Source organism: Morchella sextelata, assembly GCF_020137385.1.
Source record: "Morchella sextelata strain SCLS chromosome Unknown scls_16, whole genome shotgun sequence".
NCBI lineage: Eukaryota > Fungi > Ascomycota > Pezizomycetes > Pezizales > Morchellaceae > Morchella > Morchella sextelata.
Window position 1 is genome coordinate 1,106,209 of NW_025408631.1, and position 24,964 is coordinate 1,131,172.

At 47.2% G+C, this 24,964-nt stretch overlaps 8 protein-coding genes across 8 annotated transcripts; 2 read left to right on the forward strand and 6 right to left on the reverse strand.

The window, feature by feature from the left end:
* Nucleotides 1–3,490: 3,490 nt before the first annotated feature.
* Nucleotides 3,491–4,011, forward strand: H6S33_004005 (uncharacterized protein; the record flags this gene model as incomplete). Its single annotated transcript, XM_044835364.1, has 3 exons — nucleotides 3,491–3,549; nucleotides 3,620–3,849; nucleotides 3,920–4,011. 3 exons carry the CDS (start codon nucleotides 3,491–3,493, stop codon nucleotides 4,009–4,011), a joined length of 381 nt encoding a protein of 126 aa, XP_044691539.1.
* A 1,404-nt stretch (nucleotides 4,012–5,415) lies between these two features.
* Nucleotides 5,416–9,396, reverse strand: H6S33_004006 (uncharacterized protein; the record flags this gene model as incomplete). The annotated part of the gene is made up of 15 exons (XM_044835365.1): nucleotides 5,416–5,577; nucleotides 5,660–6,317; nucleotides 6,442–6,677; nucleotides 6,806–7,045; nucleotides 7,208–7,548; nucleotides 7,624–8,217; nucleotides 8,297–8,360; nucleotides 8,437–8,496; nucleotides 8,559–8,583; nucleotides 8,639–8,751; nucleotides 8,937–8,993; nucleotides 9,055–9,063; nucleotides 9,169–9,184; nucleotides 9,256–9,294; nucleotides 9,353–9,396. 15 exons carry the CDS (start codon nucleotides 9,394–9,396, stop codon nucleotides 5,416–5,418), a joined length of 2,658 nt encoding a protein of 885 aa, XP_044691540.1.
* A 1,201-nt stretch (nucleotides 9,397–10,597) lies between these two features.
* On the forward strand, nucleotides 10,598–11,534 carry H6S33_004007 (uncharacterized protein; the record flags this gene model as incomplete). Its single annotated transcript, XM_044835366.1, has 2 exons — nucleotides 10,598–10,740; nucleotides 10,811–11,534. The coding sequence occupies 2 exons, from the start codon at nucleotides 10,598–10,600 to the stop codon at nucleotides 11,532–11,534; spliced, it is 867 nt and encodes a 288-aa protein (XP_044691541.1).
* Nucleotides 11,535–15,918: 4,384 nt separating this feature from the next.
* H6S33_004008 (uncharacterized protein) lies at nucleotides 15,919–16,584 on the reverse strand (the record flags this gene model as incomplete). Its single annotated transcript, XM_044835367.1, has 1 exon — nucleotides 15,919–16,584. The coding sequence occupies one exon, from the start codon at nucleotides 16,582–16,584 to the stop codon at nucleotides 15,919–15,921; it is 666 nt and encodes a 221-aa protein (XP_044691542.1).
* A 307-nt stretch (nucleotides 16,585–16,891) lies between these two features.
* On the reverse strand, nucleotides 16,892–17,407 carry H6S33_004009 (uncharacterized protein; the record flags this gene model as incomplete). The annotated part of the gene is made up of 1 exon (XM_044835368.1): nucleotides 16,892–17,407. One exon carries the CDS (start codon nucleotides 17,405–17,407, stop codon nucleotides 16,892–16,894), a length of 516 nt encoding a protein of 171 aa, XP_044691543.1.
* Nucleotides 17,408–19,452: 2,045 nt separating this feature from the next.
* Nucleotides 19,453–20,173, reverse strand: H6S33_004010 (uncharacterized protein; the record flags this gene model as incomplete). The annotated part of the gene is made up of 4 exons (XM_044835370.1): nucleotides 19,453–19,546; nucleotides 19,607–19,619; nucleotides 19,746–19,782; nucleotides 19,835–20,173. 4 exons carry the CDS (start codon nucleotides 20,171–20,173, stop codon nucleotides 19,453–19,455), a joined length of 483 nt encoding a protein of 160 aa, XP_044691544.1.
* A 1,005-nt stretch (nucleotides 20,174–21,178) lies between these two features.
* On the reverse strand, nucleotides 21,179–22,169 carry H6S33_004011 (uncharacterized protein; the record flags this gene model as incomplete). The annotated part of the gene is made up of 3 exons (XM_044835371.1): nucleotides 21,179–21,627; nucleotides 21,691–22,060; nucleotides 22,140–22,169. 3 exons carry the CDS (start codon nucleotides 22,167–22,169, stop codon nucleotides 21,179–21,181), a joined length of 849 nt encoding a protein of 282 aa, XP_044691545.1.
* Nucleotides 22,170–23,805: 1,636 nt separating this feature from the next.
* Nucleotides 23,806–24,785, reverse strand: H6S33_004012 (uncharacterized protein; the record flags this gene model as incomplete). Its single annotated transcript, XM_044835372.1, has 3 exons — nucleotides 23,806–24,282; nucleotides 24,501–24,704; nucleotides 24,765–24,785. 3 exons carry the CDS (start codon nucleotides 24,783–24,785, stop codon nucleotides 23,806–23,808), a joined length of 702 nt encoding a protein of 233 aa, XP_044691546.1.
* Nucleotides 24,786–24,964: the final 179 nt, after the last annotated feature.

Here is a 24,964-nt window from a genome sequence, read left to right on the forward strand (position 1 = left end):
ACGTGGGTCAAGCCGGTTCTACTATCAAGGTCCATCACAAGCACTTTTGCAGACTGGCGGCCAAGGTAGCGGTAATCCGTACTGTAGTGTATTTCACCTGTAGATATATGCATATTAATATAGACCGACTAGGTATACGACTGGCTAATTCGAAACATGGGAAATTCTTACATCAGTCAAGCCATTTACTATCTCAATATCCTGCAAGACACAACGTGGAGAATTCCTGTATCTCTCTGGCAGTTGTCGATAGGGAACCCTCAGCTTATTTTGTGGAGTAAAAGCACAGTTGCTGTGAAACCAACCCCAAGTACAGTCAGCCTCTAAAGGTGTTAGTTATATAATTCCTCCCCTCAATCAGTAAAAATGACCCAAACCCATCAAGAACATATTTACTCAAAAAAAAAAAGAAATGAGCAGCAGTCATTCCCCACACCAAAAGACTTGCGTGCCCTCCAATATAGGCGATATTTGTATGTGGTGGTGGATCAGCCGTATGGAGCGGTAAATGTGTCAAAAGTAATTTTACCAACGGTAGTAAATTATTTACCACCGGTGGTATAAGCACTGAATTTCAGTCATTGTATCTGCACGCTATCCTACATTAGTACATTTCCACCGGTATAAACACTGGGTTTCGGTCTTTATGCTGCGCTATACTAAATAAGTAAATGTTCAATCATTAATGCCAAAACTTATGAAAATTTCCCACCAGTGGTGAAATACCGCCACCGATGGACAATTTTCATATATATTGGCATTATATGGCCCCTTTTGGCCAAAAGGTCTGTGCTTTTATCATAAAAATTAGCATTATAGGTTATAAATACAGGTATTATTTTCACCACCGGTGGTAAAATAATTTACTACCGTTGGTAAAATTTGACACATTTACCGCCCCATACAGCCGTACCTAACGCTACCTAACCCCAATTAACCCCAACTAACGTATAATCCTAACGATAATCTTCATAATGACCCTACTCGGCGGGAAAGGTACAGGAATCAGAATGACTACTGTTTCCCACTGCCCCCACGAATCAAAAAAAAAAAAGTTTTTTTTTACCTGGGCTTTGGTTTCTAGTAGGTAGTGATAACTTGCTTGGCAATATTATTTGGTACAACGATATAAAGTGTAACCATATCTAATGTAACCAACCATCTAGCTGGATGATATCGCAACTCAACTTTAACTGGATCAAGACAAGAGTATTTATGTGCGGTTATATACACTTAGTGTTCCAAACTTATTATAAACACCCCCGTAAATCGCCTGTAGGTTCGTACCTCCCAGATTTGGTGCATATAACGTCCTAACCCTACCTCTTAAAACAATCAATGTGCCCCCCAAACTGATATTGTCACTTCACGGAGAGTACTGGTTAGTGTAACAAGTAGCAGCATGGTAAATACTCATGAACCGTAAACACCTCCACATCACGGCTCTCTGTTACCGCTACTTCCACCGTTCCTAATCTCCTCCCTGCTACCTTCCCCCCATATATACAAAGTATACCAACCACACAGATACTCTTCCACCTCCCCATTTTAAAATAGCTACTATTAATTCTCGAGAAATCCACTATCCCCGCTTCGCTAAATCTTAATTCCGGGTGAGAAAAAGTATGTATCTGCACTACGCCAATTCGCCTTAGTTCGGACTTACCACATACAAATACGGGGATAGTAGATTATTCGAGAATTAACGGTATACACCAGTCAGATATTCTATAGACCAGGGGCCATCTGAATTTCTCCGCATACAAAATGAACCGACAGATTATATAGTATTTAACTCATAGACTATCACTCGTTATTTGGTTCCGCTGGTAGACCGACCAATGTTCATTGATTGATTGATTGATAATTCATTAATTGTATGCAGGACCGGCTAAGGATAACTCATTCGTGACCGACCAATGTGATAAGACCGCAACCGCGCAGCACAGCCGTTGAGACTTGGATCCATATTGCATAGTCAGTATACTTCATGCACAGCAAAACCCGACCCATTAACATCAGTGCATAATCATAATTCCATTTGCAACCTGTCAAATTGCGTTATAGATATACAGAAACGTGGCAAGTTCAATATACATACGTATACTTATAGCACGGCACAAATCCTAATAAATCTGTTTCGACCCTCAAAGAGGTTAGGTTAGGCGTAGGTCGCACGCTCTTGTATTGTGATAGTATGATATGAAGAAGGAAGGAGGAGAAGTATACATAGATATCCATCCGAACCAACCGTCCAGCCTATCATTGCCAACGTTACCCGCTCAACTATTTTCCCTACTGTTAACAATGGTTGGGCCCGGGGCCAAAAAAGAGTAACATGTGTAGTGAGGTCATCAGAACATCCCCCCCCCCCCCCCCACAACCTCCCCTCGCCCCTCCTGGCCCTGTTCATAATACCCAAAATTACCGAACCCCCTCCCTCGGTCAATGTGGGCTAAGGTTGTAGCGGGTATAATATCTCTCCACCAACCACAGGCCACTCTTCTCGACCTGGCAGCTAAGAAGCAGCGCGCAGGAGCACCTGTGATGCAGCCTTATGCCCACGACTCCTCCGGATGCGGATGCGGATGAAACCCGGGACTGCATGTCACACTTACAAAAGTTCTGGCTAATAACAGACCTACCATCGTTCAGAAGTCAGAAATGTTGAAGTGCCAGTTATTGACTCAGTCAAGTGTGAGATGGGGAAGGAAGGGGGACTGTCAACGACGACATCTCTTAGGCTTACTTCCTCCCCAGACAACCTGTTCATCTTTATATGGTTCCCCCAGTCTTAAAGGTAACATGAGAAAAACGCCAAGTCTCGAATAACTTTTCAACCACGATTGATATTAAAAATATGGAAAGACAAACTCTTCTTCATCATGGTATCCAGCTTTTCTCTTTCCATATTTTTAATATCAATCGTGGTTGAAAAGTTATTCGAGACTTGGCGTTTTTCTCATGTTACCTTTAAGACTGGGGGCACCATATATCTTAACAATAACGGAATACAACACTGCCATCCTACCCGCCATTTTATCAAAGCTTACCATCCAAATCAGGAGAGCCACGTGCAAGGTCAAAAAAAAGAAGACTATCAACACAAGGGTTAGGTTTCAGCTTTATCCTAAGATCATTGACACCACCCCAACCACCTCACTTCACCTCACCTCGCCGCATCACTACCACCCTCCGCAGCCATCCTCCGCATACCCGCTCACTGCCCACCGCTGACCGCGCACAAGCCGGTCCCCCACCGCGCCGTAAAAAGCCAGACCGCATACCCGGCGAAAGTCCGGGCGCTTCAAAATGCATGCCGGAGCGATAACACGACTAACGCCCGGCCGCACCGCAGCGCACCGGCCGCAACGCCCGGCCAGGTCCATAGACCTAACACACGACCCCCACGGCCAGCCCGCCCCGGAGTTTTAAGTTCTCGGCCGCGATCTCACGCCGCAACGCCACAATTCCGCGACTTCACTTGCTCATGGTTCCCCGGCCGCCTGGGTTGGGCTTGATTGAGCTACCAGAGCGGCGGCCGCGCGGGTATATTTCATCCAGGCTCCACCTACGGGCAGAAGGGCGGGAAGGAATAACTAAATAAGTTAATCTCTAGCCTCCATGACTCTACCCGGCGCTGCTATCAAGCAAGATCCAGAGCTCAAGGCATACCCTGTGGAATCTACAACCGAGGGGCGGGTAGAAGAGAACCGTCAAGCAAAAAGGAAGGTACAACACCCACTGCCGGGAGCCAGGAGGGACAAAACCCCCAAGTCCCGGTGCCTGAAACCTCCTTCCCGGGATTGGGCCGTTGTGTTGCAGACATTCTTAGTTGTCTCCAGCCAGGTGGGGTGAGTGAGATTTCATGAATAGAAAGTTTAGAAGCCCTAACGGCACAACCATAATTGTCTCCCAGCACCGAAACATATACTACGGCTTTTCTTGCAGTCTTCGAATCCCCGTTCGACTGATCATCGTCTGAAGTGCAATTGTCCTCCCGGTGGCTAGTTAGCTCCCTCCATGTATACGGCCAACAGCCAAACCCTCCATCTTGCCAACAGACATTCACTGGCAGTAAAGTAGTCCCAATATACAACACAGCATCTCCCGGCCACATATCCAGGATGCCGGGTTTAAACAACAAGCAAGAAGCACACACAACCCGGCCGCAGCTGTCACTCTCTTAACTGGCTGGCCCACGGCAAACAAGCCAGGATCCCCCGTAAACAGCCCCCTGTCCTGTCTAACGTGTAGACTGGGCTATTAGGAGCGGTTGGACGATACGATTCGGTTGTGTTTTGGTGAGTTGTCTTTCGTCCGGCCGATGCTTGGATATGTTTACTATTCCAACTGTTGGCCATGGGCATAGACACGTGCACGTTGATTCCCTTCCCTGAGTATGGAGATGAAGCAAAAAACTGCGTCTAGGAGAAGTGGTGATATGGTGGTATGGTGGCCATAGACTCGACTTTCACCTTTCTGTGGTAAAACGGCCCCCACGCGTACGGCGGGTACTTAGGTACCAATACTTTGGATAAGTAGATGAACTGTAAAGATGCCCTTAGCTGCCTGTCATCTGCCTGTAAACAAACAAAACAAACAATTGTAGGGTAGTATAGGATAGGATAAACCATGTAAATCCTCCTAGATTCAGAATCAGGATCGGAAGTAACCTCGCCTTAGACCTATCGCCCGTTGTCTCTATAAGTGTATGTAGGTTTAATTAACCCCTATCTTTTATCACCCATCCCGGCCGCGGCTTTCTATCTATCAGATAAACGATAATCGGTACCCCACTGGGCCCATGCTCGGAGCTCCCTGCTGGGAAATTAATCCATAATCGCCAGATTAAACTTAACCGCGCGTGCATATCTCATGTCACCCCACGATGAGATCTCAACAAAATTAAAACTAAGTTCTAGCGCCCGTGCCCGCGCCCGCCTGCGCATTGACTGGACTCCAGCCGGGTATACATCGTGAACCCCCGGCACTAATAAATTATCTATCGGAATTTCTAGATGATAGCCACTGTGGAGATTTTCAGATAAATTAGACCGTTGATATCTCATGCCCGTTGGTTCTGTGTAGATCTGGAGTGCAGTGGCCCCCATTTAAAGTGTTGGCCCTTGTTCTTAGTTCAGCCCTCACGATGCGCGCGCGCGGGGGAGAATTTGAAAAGTATAATTTTTGCCATCCAGGTAGCAATACTGCAATGAAATCAACGCCAGCCAGCCAGTCCATAGAGGCCGGCGCTTGAGTATTTAAAATTATTTTCGTGTAGTGTATCCCCCCGATACGATAGGGTTGCGCCATATTGCGCAAACAAACAACGGCCAATCAACCAGTCCCAACTCTCCGCGAACCAGATACACGATATGTATTTTGTATATACGTTTTACCTTTGAAATTTCCTCAATTATTCGACCGCCACTTCAACCTCGAGTAGCCCAATATCCACTTAAACGCCTCCCCGCGATCCACCATATCCCCCAGCCTCACCCTCGAACTATCTGCAAACACCATCTCCAGGCCCTCCAGCGCCAGCAGCCTCCCCACGGGCTCGGAGCTCTTCACCTATGGTTACGAGTGATAAGCCATGACCGAGCCTCATTGCGCGCGTAATTGCAGTATGTGTAGATAGATGTGCAGGCCATACCTTCTTGATCTCTACGAGCTCCATCCATGCGCGGTCCCAGATTGTCCTGCGCTTGCGCAGGCTTTCGAACCGGAGGCCGGAGGGGTGGATTACGAGCTTACCTAGGTTCAGCCCGCAGCGGCAGTTAAATGTTGCATACTCGCGCACGTAGGCGTCGAGTGGGCGCGCCAGCTTCTGTTCGGCGACCGCGAGGATGGCGGTATCGCGCTGCTCCTCCGCTTGCGCAGAGGTGAGGCTCCTGGTCCCGCCGGCGTGGTGTTCACCTCCGACGGAAGCGACTGGAAGCATGGCGGTGCCGCTATTGATGCTGCTATCTACACCACCGGGCGGCTCTACTTCTTGGTTACCCACTAATACTTTCTCCACGTCCTTCGCTGTGATCTTTTCTCGATTCTTCTCCGCTTCTGCGCTCAGCTCTTGGAACGCCCATTCCGCTTGCGTGGGGATGTTCCAGAAGAGCCAGCGGACGGGCGACACGACGAGGCGGTACTTTGGGTACCTGCTCGATATCGGGAACCACGCAAAGAACGCAACCCCGAGGCCGAAGTATGTAGCCTTGAGGCAGAACTCGGGCGACGCAATGAGGCCGAATAGGAAGACACTGGTAAAAATGGATAGCGAGAGCGAGGTAAGTGCCGGATTGCGCCATTCGTAGAAGCTGCGGGTGGGAAGGGGAGATCAGTTTCAAATACTGCTGCTGAGGTAGTTTTTGGTAGGTCTTGTTTCTCAGAAGGGAGGGCTGAAACCGTGAGCAAAGAGGGATTGGTGTGAGAGCTGCATACTTCTCCAGTATCTCGAGCAGATCGGCCAGGTCGCCCAGCTGAATCTGCGCCCATGGCCCAATTGTGTCTGCCAGCGGGAGGAGCCATTCCTGTGGTCCCTTGTGTACGATAACATCCCCAAGATCATACGCCTTTCTGTCTGTGTTTCTCACCCTCTCAAGCGCTATTCTGAGGTCCTCAATTTCCGTCTCTGGATAAATGTATCGCCTCAGTGTGTAGTAGATAACGCAGAACCACTACACAGCTCCCACAGGAAAAAAAACACCCCACATAAGTTGTTAGAGCTACTTTCGAACGTATGAAAAGCACAACCAAGCAAGCACCAATCTTTTATTTTGCATAGCAGGTTGGTTTTTATATTTACCAGGAATGTTATCAGGTATGAGTAGTGCCATAGAACCACGTAGAGACAGAGCCAGCGAAACGTCTCGTATGGGTTTTCCCACCGATAAACGCGGAAGACGTGGAGGAGCCATTCTTGCCAGGGCGCGGTCGAGACAAAGAGTCGCTCGATGCTAGAACGCGCCTTTTCTAAGCTCAAGGACCTGGGTTTACGGTAATCGATAGATTGGGCCGTATAATCTTGGGTCGCGTACAGAAGGTACTATAATAGGGCCCCAAATGTTGAGAATCATGCATGGACGGAAATCTACAAAACGACATGTTTTTTCTACATAGCTACCGAAAGAATTGTAGCTAGGAAGGAATTGAAGGTTGCGCTGGAATAGAAGAAGTGAAAAAGCATAGTAGAACTAGGGGGACGTACTTGTCCGAGCCATTTGACGTAGTCTATTCTCTCATCGCCATTTTCAAATTCTATAATTGGGTTCCCGGACTCATCTTTGATAATAAAGTCGCTTTTGCGCGGTTTCTCGATAATTCTTTGTTTGGTAGGAGCCACTGTGACATTGGTCACATGCCGGTCAATTGCCCAGTTCACCTGCATATTCCTGCGCTGCTTGACAAGCTCGTCAATCTTCTTTTCGGCGTCCTCTACGTCTTCCATACACCCGTCCCTTAGAGCTTCATTGCGCTCTTCGTGGGCCTCGACGAACTCGACCTCCGCTGCTTGCGGAATATACGGGTCGTTCAGGGTGGATAGTTTCCCTGCGACAATGTGGGTCAGGGACGCCTTCAGGGCTGCGCGAGGGTGCGCTAGCTTGGAGGATAGGGACTGCCGACGCGGGGAAGTCGCGTTATTTGATTTCGAGCTGGCCTTGTCCTCTTCCTCCTCCTCTTGCTCCTTCTTTTCCTCTACTCGGCAATCCCCGTTCTCATCTTCATCACTCGACCCGACTCCGCCCGCGGCGGGAGAGTGAGATTGAGATCTAGAGTTATCCTGGCCCTTGCCCTTGCCGGCGCTATTGCCATTGTGCCGCAGCGCGTTTACGGCGTTTTCCTTTAGAGTTTTCAGTTTTCCTCGCTTCCCACCACTATAGCTAGCCCTACCAGCCGGGGGATTATGATTGAGGTTAGAGCGGTGGTAGCGGTGGTTGGCGCTGATGGATCTCGCCGTCGCAGACCTCGTGGTGTCGTCGGTGGAGTGCCGCTGCCAGTGCCTTCCTTCGAGGCCGTTCGCTACTGAGGTTTCTTCTGCTGGGATTGTCAATGATCTTGTGCTAGTGGTGGGAATGACAAATTCGCTTCTAAGACTAGGGCTTCTGTGATTCCAATCTCGACCTGTATCGACCATGTCGCTGTTCTCCCCGTGCCCGTCGCCGTCGATGTTAATTTCCGGCCCCATACGATCGATTATACCGAGCCAGCGCCTCGGTTCTGGCTAAATTTCAATGAATCAAATCTGCCCCAAACTCTTTCCTCCGTCCGGTGTTCTTCCTCTCCCTCTCGGCCTCACCACTCTTCTCCTCCTCCTCCTCAGGACCGATCAGGTCGTAGAACACGGATGAGTGCCCGGGTATCTGGTAGTATGTAGAATATTAATCGGCACGAATATATGCCTGCACGATACGTGCCCGTTAAATCTTGTTTACCAACCCTCGCTACCGGGAGAAGCTTTCTTGGAGTTGTGAAAAGTAGGGATTCGCGACACCTGTTCTACCAGGTGTTGGACCACACAGCCAAAATCCGAGCCTTTTTTTAATTTAACGACTCTAAACCTTGTGAAAAGTGACGTCGCGCATCCTATTAAAATCAATCCCAAGCATCCCAGGAAAGAGGGCCTGGAGCCACCACCCACCACTCTCCTACGCTTCTTCTCACCCCCAGGCTCCAGCCAGTCGATCTGCACGCACGAGTGATGAGTGACGGAAGATTGACGCCATGCTGGTGGCGATTACTGCTAAGGAGTGGCTATGCAGTGGTTAGTCTGTGGCTCTTGCTTCATTTTGCTTTGGCCAGTCTCATCCCCCTGCGAGACCCAATTGATTGGGCCCTGGCCAATGTCCGGGCTTCTACGCGTTCAAGCCGAAGTTCCCATCTTCAGCTTAGGTAGTTTCCCGCACAACACACGATTGCACTCATCGTGAAAAGGGTACTGAAGTCGCCACCACGACGCGCTGCGAAGGGTGTTTTTGTGGAAATTTGAGAGAAATCTTTGAAATTTGGTAGTCTAGTGAGAAAATGGAAGGAATGTAAGGGTTCAATTAGACAAACCAGCCAGCCCTTTCACGATATGAAGATATCGATATGCGGCGAATGAAGGCAGGTACCACGCGTACGGCGCCCACCCACATGTTTATCGAAGATTTAGCGCAACGTTACACGAACTGGATGGGTTCCTGGCCTAAAATGACAACAACAATCTGAATCAGGATCATTGACACTCTGAAAGTCCAGCGAATGTGCAGGCTTTACATAGCCAATAGGTGAACACGCATAACACACACGTACTCTCTCTTGCTATTAGCAGGAAGAAATCTGTAACAATTACATCTAGGGTAGAGTGACAAACCTAGGGAGCCCCTTCTCTTCTCTTCTGTCCACGCCCAAAGACATGAGGTGAACACCCCCAGTCGATTGATAAATATCTAGTTGAACAGGGAGGGATATACATAGTAGATTCATCCTCATGCTTGCAATCTTGCATGCTGTCTCGTTCGTTGTAAGAAAGGAAAAAGGAAATGGAAAATTGCGCCTGAGACCTTTGATCAAGTTTCTCATCACCATGACTTTCCGGCCCATCTTCGCAGCGAACCAGAATTAAGCAGGAGGCTGAATTATTTTTGTTTCCCTTTTTCCCCACAACTCGCCAATCGCTAAATTGCCAGTGGTAAATATATTTCGGAGCCATTCACCCGGAGAAACAGCTGATTGAGGGATAGCTGCGTGGCTTGACCAGTGAGCTTTACCAAATCGGTAGGGATCTACTAGTGTTGCGTAGTTGTGTTGAGACATCTGCATGAACCACCACGTTCACTATCACCGCCACTTCAAAGGCTTGCTGCCTGCCGGTACCCAACCAATGATGTCGTACGCCCCGCGGGTGGAACTTTTGTCTTCGTAGGAAAGCAAAAGCGAGAGGTTGGAGGGCTGGTCTGTGTCCCTCACTGGTAGAGTAGGGTAGGTAGACGGATTTTGAAAAAACCCTCGACTTGGCAGGAGAAAGATTTGACAACAAACATGGGGTGCTTTGAAATTGTGGTGGATGTCGATGGATGCAAGTTCATCATGCAACTAAGGCAGGTTTATTTTTCGTTCGCTGGGTTTCTCGCGGAAGCAAGATTGATTGATTGATTCACCGATGAGGTACGGATACAAGAGTTTTGGACATTTTAGCTACCTTGCTCGACCTATTCCGCGTTTTCCTTTTTGGCTGTCCTGCAAAGATTTCATCCTTTTGAACAGTTGTGGGGCCTTACGTGTTTGCACTCTTCCCTATCAGGATATCGGGACAGTTCCCAAGTTTTTTTTTTTTTCTGGCCAGCCAACTTCCCGTGTTGTTCTACTCTGGACAGCATCCGCGCAAGGGCATGCGCACCGACAGGGGACTAGCAGTTCTCCGTCATACCTATCGTTAACATACTATGTATTGGGTACATGTTGGCACCCTCCGATCACAGGCCAGCCTACATATAACTGCACCTCCCTCCCTCTTCTTGTCACTTCTTCAGCCAGCTCAATCATCCAGTCGCTCCATCACCATCACCACCCATCCTCTCAATTCCTCAAGAATTAACGACACTTTCACGATATCATCATGAAGAACTCAATCATCCTTCTCGCCGTCGGAATTGTCTCTAGGGCTATGGCCCAGGACCAGTGTGCTGGATGTGACAACATCGAAAGCTACAACTCCGTTCTCACACCCTGCTCTCAGAGTTGGTATGGTGCTATTGGAGCGTAAGTTAGCCTTTTAAGAATCATCTCATCATATCTCAGCTCGTAATGCTAATGGTTATGATTTTAATAGTTGTATGGTGGCTCCTTGCAACCGTCAATACACCGACCCTTACGCTCGTTGCAACCCTCCCGCCGTTGACCAGTCTTCTTCTGCTGCTGGTGCCCCGGCCAGCTCTGTCGCTGGAGGAGTTGCTACCATTACCACCACTATGGCCGATGGAACAGTATCCACCTTCACTGGTGTTGCTCCTGTTGCCTCTGCCACCTCTTCTGCTGGTGAAAGTGCATCAAGCGTCCTCGGAAGTGCCTCTGCCTCTGCATCCAGTGCCATTGGGAGTGTCTCTGCCTCACTTTCCAGCGAGCTCGCCTCTGCCTCTGCCTCAGCGTCCAGTGCCCTTGAGAGTGCCTCTTCTACCGCTGTCGGTGCCATCTCCTCTGTTGCCAGCAGTGTCTCCAGCGAGCTTGCGTCTGCCACTAATCTCAGCACTGTTACTCCCGGCCAGGCCTACCAGTATACCACCACTGCCAGTGATGGATCCCTCACCACTATCAGCACCACTGCTCCTGCCGAGTCAACCACCACTATCACCACCACTGGAACTAATGGCAGCTCAACCACCCTCACCTCCACCGCTACCTCCTCCAGCTCTGTAACCACCCGCACCCGTTCCACCACTACTACTGAGTCTGCCACTCCTACTTCCACCGCCACCACCGGCGCTGCTTGCATGAACGGTGCCCCTATGGCTCTTTCTGGTGTCTTTGCTATCATCGGTTCTTTGTTCTTCTTGTAAAGGTCTTATGGACTTGGTGATGGAACTTTTATGATGGAAACGTAGTTAATGTCTCTTTTGTTTTTGTCCTAATCATGAGCGAATATCCGATATCAGTAATGTAGCTTGAGAACAATACAAATTAATGAATAAAAAAATAATATGCTGTTTATCATTGACATGTCTTGTTGTGACAACCGAATGCGCGCCTCATTGGTTACCAAGAACTACCATCCTGAAACCCAGCACATTCACCAATGCTCAAAAATCAAGGAAAAATCGTCGAGATGTCTATGCAGGCCACGTGTAACGCTTGTTTCCCTCGCAGTTGGCCGCATGACCAGACCAAACACCTTCCCAGATGATCAACTCCAGAAGGCAATCCACAATCGATCATGTTTCTTTAGATATGACGAAATTCTCCATCATAACAGAAGGGCAGACCTGCATACATACCGCATGCCGGAAGCCCGAACTTCGTTTTCCAGTGGGGAGAGGTGGGTGATACCAGGAAGTGGGAAAACACCGTCATAGGCCGAGATCCCGCCGGCCAGCGGGCATCCTGCATCCATCCAACCAGCCTGGTTATGCATGCTAGTCTACTTTTTACTCTGCTCTGGGGGAGTACTTAGTCGCCTGCCTTGGATTTGCTTGATTTTTGGTTTTTTTTGATTGATCCTCGCTTATGTAGGATTATCCTTGTTCCGTTTATCCGACCCTTCAACAGCAGCATTGGCGAATGCCCTTTCGTTTGGTTGGTTGCTTTCCGGGCACTCGATCGTTATTGGCTTGGGGCTTTGTACCGAAGGTATCGTCATACGAGTGATATGGTATGACTGCCACGACTAGAATACCAACTAAGGTGCTGGGGTTTCTGATCACGGTCTAACGATGCTAGTCGCATGATCGCCCTGTCTGCGTTCAGCCACCCCACCCCGCAAAACACGGACGGGAGTGGAGGTGTAACGTCGGGTGGCGGCGGACTTGTGCGCGGAGATGTCAAGTCAAGTGATGGTGTGGTTTGGACCGATTGATTGGGTCATCGTTGTTTAGTCAGGCAGTCAATTGAGTCAGCGAGTCTGGCTGGGTTAGGGTACTTTGACCCATCACCAGCGGCTGGGAGTTTTTGTTGACTCGGGGCCCCGATGATCAACCTCTCTGTCTCGGGCGGGGGTGTTTTGGCTTTGGTCGGAGAACCGTCTTTTTCGCCCCCCCACCCGGAAGGGGGAAGGAGGAGCGAAAGTGTAGACGTGGAACTCTTCGGGTGGACTTCCTTGCGGGGTGATTTAAGACCTTTCTTCATCAAAAACCCAAAACCTTCGAATTGAGCTAACGGAAGGTTTAAAGAGCGAGCGGAGCGGCGATGTTGCTAAATATAGTAGTAAAAGTCCTCGACATAATGCAGGAACCCGATTCGTCTGTGGGTCAGCGTCAGGTTGTGGGATTTTCTGGTTGTAACTTGTGGCCCTCCCGCAGGATCATTAATTGGACCGGCGACGCATGGAGCGGTGCTTGTTGCCCTACCAGATAAAAAGCTGAGAAGTGTGTGTGTGTGTGTGTGAAGCGGTGGAGTGGTAGCCAATGAGAATCCGGTGAGGCGTAAAAAGGCGGGCGGGCTGGATTTGGTTGATTTGGTTGCGCATGTTGGACTGGCTGTTACATAGCTGCATGGTGCGTGTATGTGCCCATCGAGGTTTGGGAAATCGACCCTTTCATTCCTCCACAAAAAGGCTGCATGTAATCCAAGTAAAATGGAAAAAGTAGGTTGGTGATGGTAACATTCCTCGACACTATTTAGTCCCGAGTCACTCTTGGAGATTCGTAATTCACATTATCAGAGCCAGAGGATCAGCCTTGGACTCGTACACAGCGGTACGTCTACCGACAATGCCTTACAGCAAATGTACACGCAACATAACTCAAGTCGCAGCCTCAAAAACATTGGCATAAGCAAAAACAAAGATTCTCTCACAAATCATTGACAGTCTCTCATCCACCGCTTCGCCTGACACCAAGCACCAGATATCACTCGTTTCCGCCAGTCCAATCCTTCCTCGGAGAGCAACGTTCCTTGGAAACTTCCCTGTCCTGTGTAGACATCCCTGTTTACGACGTCTGCATGACCGAAAGAAGCCTCTAGAAGCCCGCTGTTCTCAGTTCAGCCTCTCCCGGCGCTTGCGCTTTCCCCATCATGCGCGAGTGGGCCAGTTAGTCAGGTTTAGGGTTTAGAGTTTAGAGTTTAGGGTTATCCGCTCACTACAACCACCTCGCGATTCGATTACAACGGAACGAAACCCGCAGTATTACTCGAGATCTCAACCGACGCAGCATGGATCAAGGTAGCAGGGATGGAACGTCTATGCTGGTAGATATCGTTGTCGGTATGAGCTGGCTGAGCGTGGAGCGCTCTGGAGAGAGGTATGTACTTTTAAATACGTAGTCGATTGCTGGTTGGCTGTACGTAAATATTAACCTCTCTCGCTACAGGCTTCCTGTCGACGTGGGGTAAGGATCAGTCGTTTAAGGCGATGGACTTTTGATGACCTCGCGGCATGGATAGAAGTAAAGCATCCTTGTCGGAATTTGTTTCCTCTTTCTCGGGCTCTAGGAGCTCTACCAACCCCTGAAAGTATCTACTTAGATAGCGATGTGTGTTTGTCCCTAAAGAAACGATTAGAATGCCCTCGATGAGCATATAAATGCCGTCTTGGTGGAGGTAGGCTTTAGCCCCGTTCGTCACTGAGTTACCCCATGCTAGGGCAACGGCAGTGTCACCAATAGCCGGACTGCTGCCCGTGTGGAGCCCGTTGTGATTCTCTCGACTCAACGTACCGTCAAATGCATCTGTTCCGTTTCATTACCTCGAGGGTATCTTGTCGATAGCCTATTTGATAGGATACCGTTGGGGCAAAGATACGAGACAGAGGTGCTGGATTCTGCTGAAACATTGGCTGTCCGAATATTTATCGGGGTTATGGACGGCATCTTATTCGACACGTGCAAGGGGTCCTTCGCGCCTCTGACAGTTCGAATTTTCGGGTTGATTCTAGCAATGGGTACATGTGCTTATCGAGGTCCAATCTCCTATAGTATAAAAGGTCAGGATGAATTCGCAAATAACGGGTACTGATTGGCCAAAAACCTGCCGAGAGGAGGGGGAGGCGGAGGGCTTCAAGGAAGGAAGAAAGAAAGAAAGGGAAACACAAATATCTATTTCCCTACGTCCCAGAGTTTGCGGCTGGTAGCCTGCTGAAAGAACTATGGATCTATCATTACTACCAGTAACGTATTCGACCCAGTAGTGTCAGACCTAAGCCTATTCACAACCAAATTTGTTCACAACACCCCATAGAATTGTCGACATCGCCAGTAATTCAATACTGCTTTATACATTCTGATTCGGTACTTCGTTACCACTACTTCATCGATTTTGATTCGGCACTTCGATACCACTACATGTACTTCATCGATTGTGATTCGGTACTTCATAGAGTCTGACTTGGTACTTTCTAGAGCCTGAATTAGCACTAGTTGGTTACATGTATATACATGTGTTATGCCAATTGATCCCCAAGCTCCATGGTCAATGGACCACAGTCGAAAGGAAGGGACTAATGATTTTGATTCTACAAAGATATAACTTCCAAGCTCTAGGGATTATAATTACAGTGCATGGAGGAACTTTTATGTAATATTGCAATTGGGCAAATACCGCAGGGTTTCCCAAAAGAGACATTTTTTCTACTAACCAACTGGGAGCTAATAATAATGGCTTGGCAACAAACGTTAACACAAGGGACAGTTAGCGCCCCCACCCCATACCACATATCCTTTTACTGTTTCGCTTCACTGGACAAGTTGGCAAAGTCGACTTTCGATGGTTCCACAAATCTTTCTGGTTGATAAGAGGGAAGTGTATTGTATTCCTCGGTCACCTGTACACACCCCTTACGTCTCACTCATGGAACCTGCCGTGTAGTACGTATTTTGGCTTGCATTCCAGGTCAGTGTACCTCACACTTAACATCATCACTAGCGGAGCTCCCGTTGCAATTAAAACGGCTCCTATATTTTTCCTGTGTATCGATCCACTGCCGAACCTCAGTCATCGGTAAACTCCACCACGTTCATGTCCAGGACAATTAGACGAAACCACAAAGCAAATACATGAACGTCAAGCATGACGATTCCATACACACCTTGAAGGTGCCTTCATTCTATTGGGTCCAAACAGTGAGTCGATGGTTACATGCACATGTGATGTGTCTGTGGGTTTTGAGTTTTTCTGGTTTTTCAGCCCACGATCTATTTATATTCCTCCCCCACAAACCAAACTACTCTACACATAACTGCCTAGATATATAGCCTCGCCCATACCCCAGCACAATGAACATCATCACTACTATCAGTATACTATATCCGCCGCTATTATGAAGAATAGCATTTTGAACGCGTTTCTTTGCGCCCTCGCGCTCTTATGTGTGGCCGTGTATGCGCAGGATAACGGGCCATGTGCGCAGTGTCCTTTGATTGGAAACGACCAGGTGCTCGTACCGTGCTCGAAGTATTGGCGCGATATCGTTGAACGGTATGTACATGACCCTGCAGTTGGAAAGGACTTTTCTTGAGATCCATGTGCTGATATCGAATTTTGTAGTTGCTCCTCCACCCCCGAATGCGAAAGGTTCAACATCGACGACGATCTCATCAAGGCATGCACAAACACACCACTACCACTTCCCAGTGGAACTGGATCTTCGACCGTTACGGAAATATTTGCTAGTCCAACTGTGGCTTCAGTGGCGACGACACCCACAACATCGCCGTCTACTACTACTTCTGCCTCCACCACAACATCTGCTTCCTCTTCGACCTCTGCTTCGGGGGCAACTGGCGCATCGTCTGGAGGGTCCACGAATAGAACTACCACGAACTCAGAAACTGGCTCGTTGACTGTAACTACACGGTCTTCCACATCGACTACCACCGCACCCGCAGGAACGTTTTCGCAGCAGGTGTCGAATGTGGCGGTTGGGAATGCTCCTGGATGGTGGGTTGAAGGGGTTGTCATTGTGGCTGGGTGGATTTTTGCTTTGTAATGGAGGATTTTTTTTTTCTTGTTTGGCAAACTTTTTATTGGATACCAGAGCAGTACGAAAAATATGAACAAATAAAAAATTACGAATTCCCCCCAGTACTCTTGAAGCATTCGCGATTGAGAAAAAAAACGCCCTGGAGGAGGAGGATACTGCTTAATTGCTTTGAGTGATATAATGTGAGTGGAGTGGACTATAAAACGCATATGTACGTCACTGAAAATGTTCTTAAGGGCCCTAACTCACATTCAATTGGTTTCCTCTTTCGATTCTATATTTTTCTCATTGCGTTATCCTCAATTCGCTCATGGTATCGTAGAACTCCTTCATGAAAACCATGTCAGAACAGAGCTCTCCGGGTTTATGAGCTTCTGTAGGTCTCCTTAACCCGGCTTCACGAAACCTAATTTTCACCCATATTTTGGAGCAGAGGACACCGCACATTGGTGTGACATCAAAACCGCAGGCCTCTAATAGATTTACCAAACATGTCTCGAACTGACCCTTGTATGCAGTTAGGGTGTATGGGACCTCAAGAGAGAAGAGGTCCATTTCTTTTTCGGGGTCCAATGCCCATGCGGGAAGCTTGATGCGATCATCTTTGTTTTCTTGGAGATAGTTTAGAGAAGTCTTTAACTGTTCCATTATTTCCGTCCCCGCCTCGATAAGCCACTGGCGGGCATTTTCGTCTAGATCCGGGGATGGCTGGTAGTTGATGTAGGTAATTGCCTGAGCAAACGCAAGGCCGATTTGAGAGAGATCGGGGAACTTTGGTTCTTTGGATGGTTTATCAAGCATGATGGATGGTCTCTATGATTTATGGCTCAGGGGAGTGAGGAGGGTTTGACTGGACCTCAAGGCTGATGTTTGTATGTTTTTATATACGTTTATGTGATATGTGTCATGTCACGTGTGTATGCGATTCTAGGCATCCAAGATTACCGCGCATTAGGGTACAACCAATTCAATCATTGCAACCAATCAACGTTGGCCAATTTCTATGGTGCGCGACTGACCCGGGTGCGCGAGTGTCTACTCGGGGCAGATAAAAAGTACCGGACAATGCAAGTTTTGTCTCTGGGGTTTTTTGCAGTAGCTCACGCCTAGCACGCGCACCCATTGGTGAACCAAAAACCTGCATTGTCCGGTACTTTTTACCTGCCCATACTCACCCGCGGTAATGCAGGGAGCGATATTGAGGATTTATTCTAGCTAGGCTGCATCAGGTGTTGGATCTTGGTGGAGAATGGAGGGATTCATTGGGTCTAGATCTGCCCACGTTAATCATGTTTTATCACTCGTGAGATCTGCATGCGCAGATACCGTGGAATAGGCTAATACTGGGGAGAATATACAGGGAATATAGAGGTTAGATAGTGCATAGCTTCCATCTTATAAATATTCGTAAAGTTAAATGTATTATGCGCCCAAGATCTGCCGCTGTTATTTTTAACTAGTTAATATTCTCAAGAATAAAGATGATGGGTTTTATTATGTACATGTAGTCTCACCCAGAGGGATAACGGGGCTGACCTGGGCCAAATATAGGTAGAGCCTGGCCCAGCCCGTTTAGTCACGGCCCGGGATAGAGCGAATCTATATGGGCCCGAGAAGGTTGTAATGATCTATTCAAGAGGCGATATAAGGATGAAGTTAACTGGATACTGATGGGGAAAAGCTTTTAGTCTTAGTCCAAATCTAAAATTATACACCGAACACATAGGCCCATCAAATCAGTTAAAAGCCCGGGCTGAAATCTACTAGCCCGGGCGTTCCGTGGGTTAGTCTAAGTAGCCCTCTGGTCTCACCGAAGGGACATCGATACATACTCCCGGTGCTGTATATTCTGTATACTCCTAGATATTTGCCAATTAAGAAGTTAATAAGAAAGAAAATCCAGCTCTAAGTATAGACAAGGCAATGACCCAAGATCCAGGTTATTTAGTATTTTCTGTAAGCTGTATACATGACGTAGCGAAGAATCAGGGTCGCCCCTTGATTATGTGGACATAATAAAAGGGAAATCACTATTGATAGCCATTTCTCGAGACCACAGCTCCACCTCTAGAGATAAGTTTTAACTTGAGTTTGTACACGTATCAATCTACGTATTAAACCCTCCGCCTGGAAAATACTCCAATTTTCAACATTTTACATTATCTCGAGACGTCTCGAGACTGCTGAATTGAGTCTTGAGACTAATTGTCTTGCCCAACTACAGGTCTCGTCTTCTCTAAACAAAGTCTCGAGACTTCTTTGTGTCGTGTGTATCACTAGTGGTAACGACTTATAAAAAACAACCCTTTGATAAATAGATATACTCATCTCCTCGCGTTTCAAATTGGTTTAGAAGCTGGGTTGTTGTGCGAAGATGGTGTTCGGTTACCTGAGTCGGTGTTTTTTTTTTTTTTTTTTTTAATTCATTAATTGTATGCAGCGCCCCTTATAATTATTAAGCTATGGCAATATCGCACTACCCTACATCCACCGCCATCTCAACAATAAAGAAATAAAACAAAATAACTATTTATAACAAACAATTTTGGCTCTGTCTCTCCTTCCGTCTTTCCTCCTACCGGAGTCGGTGTAATGATTGATTGATTGATTGATAATTCAATAATTGACGTATGTAGCCCGTAAGCTATGACAGTATCTGACGTACCAAAATAACATGAAAATGAAAATGAAAATGAACTGAAAATGAAAATGAGAACAGTAACATAGAAATCCTTCCATAACAGTCTCTACCTTTTCTCAAACAATCTTCCTGTATCTGGCTTTCTTATCATTCCTCCCCTAGGTTACCCCAGCCCATTTCCAACTCTTTCGGTTCGCTTGGCGCCTCACTGTCTCCTCGCTCTAGTCGGTGTTTCCATCTTTGAAATTGGCTCCAAATGTTTTTCGTGATGGGGATGCCTGTGGCAGTCCATAGTAGCCCTGAGTCAGTGTAAGTAATATGAGCAAAAGACTGGGGTTGAGCATTTCAGGAATCCTGACCTCCAATTGATCTCTATCCTCTCAGCTCCTCAGAAATTTTTTGATATTGGCAACGAGCTTCTCTTGGAAAGATTTATCGAAAATTTTATCTCTAGCATTTGGGTCTGTATATTTTCCCTCTTCTCCAGCCTCAGGGAACCATATATCGCAAGAGATTTCAACTTGCGAAGTGAACTCTATCTCGCTTGAGAATCCACAAGCATACATGAGGCTATCTAGAAAACTCACAATTTCTTGGGAATACTGTTTCGATAGTGCGGGTGGGCATTTGATAAAGATGGACAAGCATTCGCTGGGTCTAGTTACCCAAAGAGGGACTTTAGTCAAATCTCCTCTACTGGTGATTTGGTAGAGTCCCTCCAATTCCGTTTTTAGGCGTTCAATAATGGAGCTCGCGGCATCGATGAGCCACTTGCGGGCGTCTTCTTCGAGATTCAGGCGCTTGTGGTGGTTTATATAAGTTATTGCCTCAGAAAATGCAAGGCCGATTGGAGAAAGGCTGGAGATACCTGGCTCTCCTTCTTTGAGTTTGATGGTAGGTATGGAAGACTGATTAGAGTCTGACATAATTGATTGACGGAACGATTTCGAAGATAGAATATAGAAAGCACAAGTGGGGTTACGTAGGTATAAGTAAGTACTTTGTATGTATTATATATGTGTCTAAATGGCGCCTAAGCTGCCGCCTTGATTACTTAAGGGTCCGTTCGGCAACGGTCCGGAGCGGCGTTTGCGGAGGTGGGGGCTCCGGGGGTTGGCCCTTGAGAGCTTCGTTTTGTCATGTTGCCGAACGGGCCCTAAGTATATGTATCCATATGCAATATCCAACTATAGCTAGTGGAGCTGCGCTACGCCCTGAAGCATAAAGTCGACTCTAGTAAAATAGCACTTATTATTAGGCTGGTTGGAGCAATGTGAAGATCAAGTAGTCGATGATAGTAATTACTTATAACTCGAGGTAATTGTTTTCAGGAAACCAAAACCTCACCACCCCCGACTCGCTTTACAGAAAGGTTTGGCGGTCCGAACGCAGCCTAAATGATACTATTTCTGCTACTCAGGTTTAAGTAATTTCACCTCCAAACTCATGGAAAATGAGTTTTGTTTGGCGGCCCATTTTGTGGATACGAGCTCATGAGCTCATGAGCTCAATTAAGGTCAAAACTACATGTAGCTTCTAGAATGGAGGAATACTGCGTGTAGGAGTAACGCAGCTGCCTTTGAATGATCTGAGCTAGCACGATGATGACTAAAGCAATCACTAAGCGATGCCTGGAGTCCTGTGCCCACTTAACCCTGAAGTAAACTTCAGGGCATATAAAAGGCCAATGGTAAAGATGCTTGGAAGGTTGATAGCTTTATATACTGTGATGATTAAAGGGAGATATTACAAAACACAGTCCAGAAAGCCCCCATTGAGCAAAGTAGAAAGATAAATAAACGCAAAAGCTTTCGATCATGCACGCTCACTCGGGAAATTAGAGAAGATATGAACTCTTCAAAAATTGATATCTCCCAACCAATCAAGCGCTTCAAACACCCACTTATGCATTAATTCAAGCCAACAACATCTCATAAAACTTTATCCTCCCCGCCCTTCTCCGGCGGACTCACCTTCACGACTAACCTCTCCGTGATCTCCTTAAACACCCCACACAGCCTACTATCACCATACCTCTGTACTAGTCCGCCCTTACCCTCCCAGCTCCCCTGACTCTCAATCATCATATTGAACGCCGGGTCAATTGGTACCTTCCCCAGGAACTCAACTCCAAACTCATTTGCCATGACCAGCCCCCCACCAGACGAGAACACATTTGTGCACTCGCTGCAGTGAGGACACACAAAGCCACTCATGTTCTCAACCACGCCAAGGACGTTTATCCCAACCTTCTTACAGAAGTTAAGCTCCTTACGCACATCAGCTGTCGAGATTGCTTGAGGCGTAGTAACAATCACTGCACCGTCCGGGTTAACATTGCGCAGCTGCTCAGCTAAGGAAATATGCTCGTCCGAGGTCCCTAAACCACATCTCATTAACCCCCAACATTCCTCACAACAGAACCAGAAAGCGGGAAACGCACCCGGGGGTGTATCGATCAACAAATACTCTACATCCTCCCAGAGCACATCAGTAACAAACTGCCTAACCATGGCCGTCTTCTTGGGGCCTCTCCACACCACACTGTCGCCGCGATCCTTCAACAGAAACCCTAGACTCATGAGCTGGATCCTTGTATCTTCCTGCCCCTCTTCCCGCTCCCCCACCCGTACAGGAACCCACCCGCCAGGCGCTTGTCGGATCTTTTCATCCTCGACATTGAACATGCGTGGGATATTGGGGCCTGTAAGGTCTACGTCCAATACGCCGACCCTTTTGCCAGCGCGTGCAAGGGAGAGGGCGAGCTGGACCGTGACTGAGGATTTGCCGACACCGCCTTTCCCGGAGAGAACCTAGGTGCGTGCGTCCACCATGCATTAATATAGGTGCTATCTGCAGTTGGAGCTCAAGGAGGTCTGAAGGGTGAATTACGAGGATGACGTGGGGGATTGTTTCCAGCATTTTTATGGGATGTCTGAGCTTTGTAGAGCTCTATATTGTAGGGGATTTTGGGTATTGTGAAGTAAGGTAGCTGGGTTTTATTTTGATGTTGTGAACTGCGATTCTGCTAGCGCTCATCTAAGCTGCTTAGAAATGTTTAACTGCACTGCATCTTTTTCTGGTTGCACACCCCACACTAATGGCGTCATTGACCTGGATAGCCTCAATTTACTTTTTTTTTTAATAGAAACCCTAACCCTAACATTAGATACCTGGGTTTGAGTGCAAGATCTAGGAAGTAGGCATCGTCGTCCTAGACACAGGGAATGGGTGGATGTACATAGAACGGCGTGTGCGGTTAGATAGCGATCAGGACCACGATCTAATATCCACACAGAGTGTAACTCAGGTCTTTTATTAGATTATAATTAGCATGAAGGATATCATATGGTGTGCGCTATGCACTTGAAATTTATAATGGTGATGGTATCTAGTCGGGGTACGTGTCTGAGTAGTTGCGAGTCACACAGACCCTATGCGTAGTCCCTTCGATTAGACTCCATGAGATTAGTAGGGCAATATAATTCCTGTAACCTTAGGCTCGACTCTCGAGTTAGATTAATAGGCCGAATTTTTGTAACGGTCATGCATCTACTGCTAGCATGACTGGCAGAATATCCGTATTGTCTACATACAAGTAGCTTGGCGTAATCATGTAGGCGGTTCTGGAGAACGTTTATCGGTCTGATCCGACCCTAAAGGGAGCTTTAATTTTTTAATATCAGTGATCACAATGTATCCATCCACTATTCTTGGTTCTTGCGTTTACGGAAGATTGAATTCATTATGTACTTTATATCTTCTATAAAGAGTTAGGACGTTCCGCCCTCTTGGTAAAATATTTAATTACTAGAGCTGCATTGCGCTTAATAAAGCCCTAGAGTATTAAGGTGAGTTAAAACAGCTATCTCCTATATTTATATCTACTTGTAGATATGGCTTAAATGCTCGAAATCGACCTAACTACCAAAACATGAACTTTGTCTGACTCAAGAATAGGGTTGAGGATGATATTATTATGATTAACCATTGTACCTGGATACTGGGCTCTGTCCAGTCTTCCAATTAAGCGTGCTTTGCAGGTGTTGATTGGAAATCTCTAAATTCACCAGCTGATAACCTCAAGAGACAGGCAGGGCAGTATTGTGCAACATTACGCAAAAAATTGTCTGTATTAAGCGTAAATAAACACATACGTTGAGTACGTATCTATCCTAGACCCTAGTACATCTACCATCCTAGTATCCCTCATAATCCCTCTCCCAGAAAGCAAAAATAATTCATACATAGTTTTCCACCAGCAAAAACAAAATAAAAAAGGAGATAATAAATATCAGGAAAATAGGAAAAGGAGAAAAGAAATTACAGACTAGGTTCCTAAACTGCCTGTTGAACGCCAGTATCAATCCCCCAGCAACTGCCTGATCTGCCCGCGTTTCTCGGGTAAAATAAGGTAGGAAGGATGGGAGTAAAGAAAGGAACCAAACTAACACAATGCATGAAAAGAAGTTTCTCGTCAAACGCTTCTGAAACCTGAAAATGAATATAAAAATGAAAAGAGCAAGGTAAGGGAGGAGAAGCAGGAACATCTCTCCATTCACTGGATATTCCAACAGTCTTCTGCTGCATGGCAAAACTTACTGCAAGCTACACTCGCCGAGAGCGAGTAGTTACTCACACCAATCTTCTCATCCACCCATCCGTCTGCAAAGTCATCCTTACCCTTCGCCATGGCTCCCACAACTACACAGATACTCTCCTCTTCACCCAACCCACCAATATACTCCCTCACGTTCATGACCGGAGCCTCCCATGATAGGGTGACCTTCCGGCAATTAGGAGGGAGATACTGTGAGACAGGGTTTTTGATGACCTTGAGTAGCTTTTCCGACGAGCTCGTAGAGCGGATTGAAAGCTTATGGAGTAGCTGTACCATGAGACCCGCAAAACGCTTGAAGGTACGCGGGATGCGTACAGCAGGGTTGACCTCAATGAGGACGCCCTTGGAGGACTGAATGTAGACTTGGAGCTTGCCAGCTTTGTTGATAGGGGAGTCGAGGAGGGTTAGGAGACACTTGTTGGAAGTGCTCGTTAGCTTGGGAAGCAAATTACACATGACAGAGAGGGTTGAACCGCTCGCCAGTAACAGAAGTTAAGCAAAAGTAGTCATCCATCTATTGCTTGTTTATAGATGAAATTGCAATTCTCATGGAGTCGCAAGGATTCATGCATATAAGAGAATAAAAAAACAAGGCCATTCATCTAACCATTTGGGAGGGGTAAAGGACAAACCTGGTGGAGAATATCTGGACGGGCATCACTGATGTCCCGGCCCATTTTCTTGAGGACACCAATATGATCGTCCGAGTTAAGAAGAACATACTTCTCGCCGCCATTGGCACCACCGGTGGAAATCTTATGGGTTTCTAAGCATGCCTGAGCGAGCACAACAATGAGCCTCTTGGTGCTCTTATCGTCAGAAGCAATTGGCACTGCCTGCTCGGCCGTCAGCGTAGGCAACGACGGGAGCGACTGAGTCCTCGGGCGCTTCTTAACTGGAGAGCCGGGGGTAGCCATCTTCTTGTTGTTGTTATGGTTTGGCAAGGGTTTGCGGGTGGGACGGATGAGATGTGGGGTAGTGTTTAATGTCAATGAAGTCGGTCGTTGTTAGTTGGAGTTGTATGTGAAAAAAGAGTCAGAGCCAGATTGCGAGAGAAAAAAACATCCCAACCAAAAAAAACTAGTCCAGACCCTGA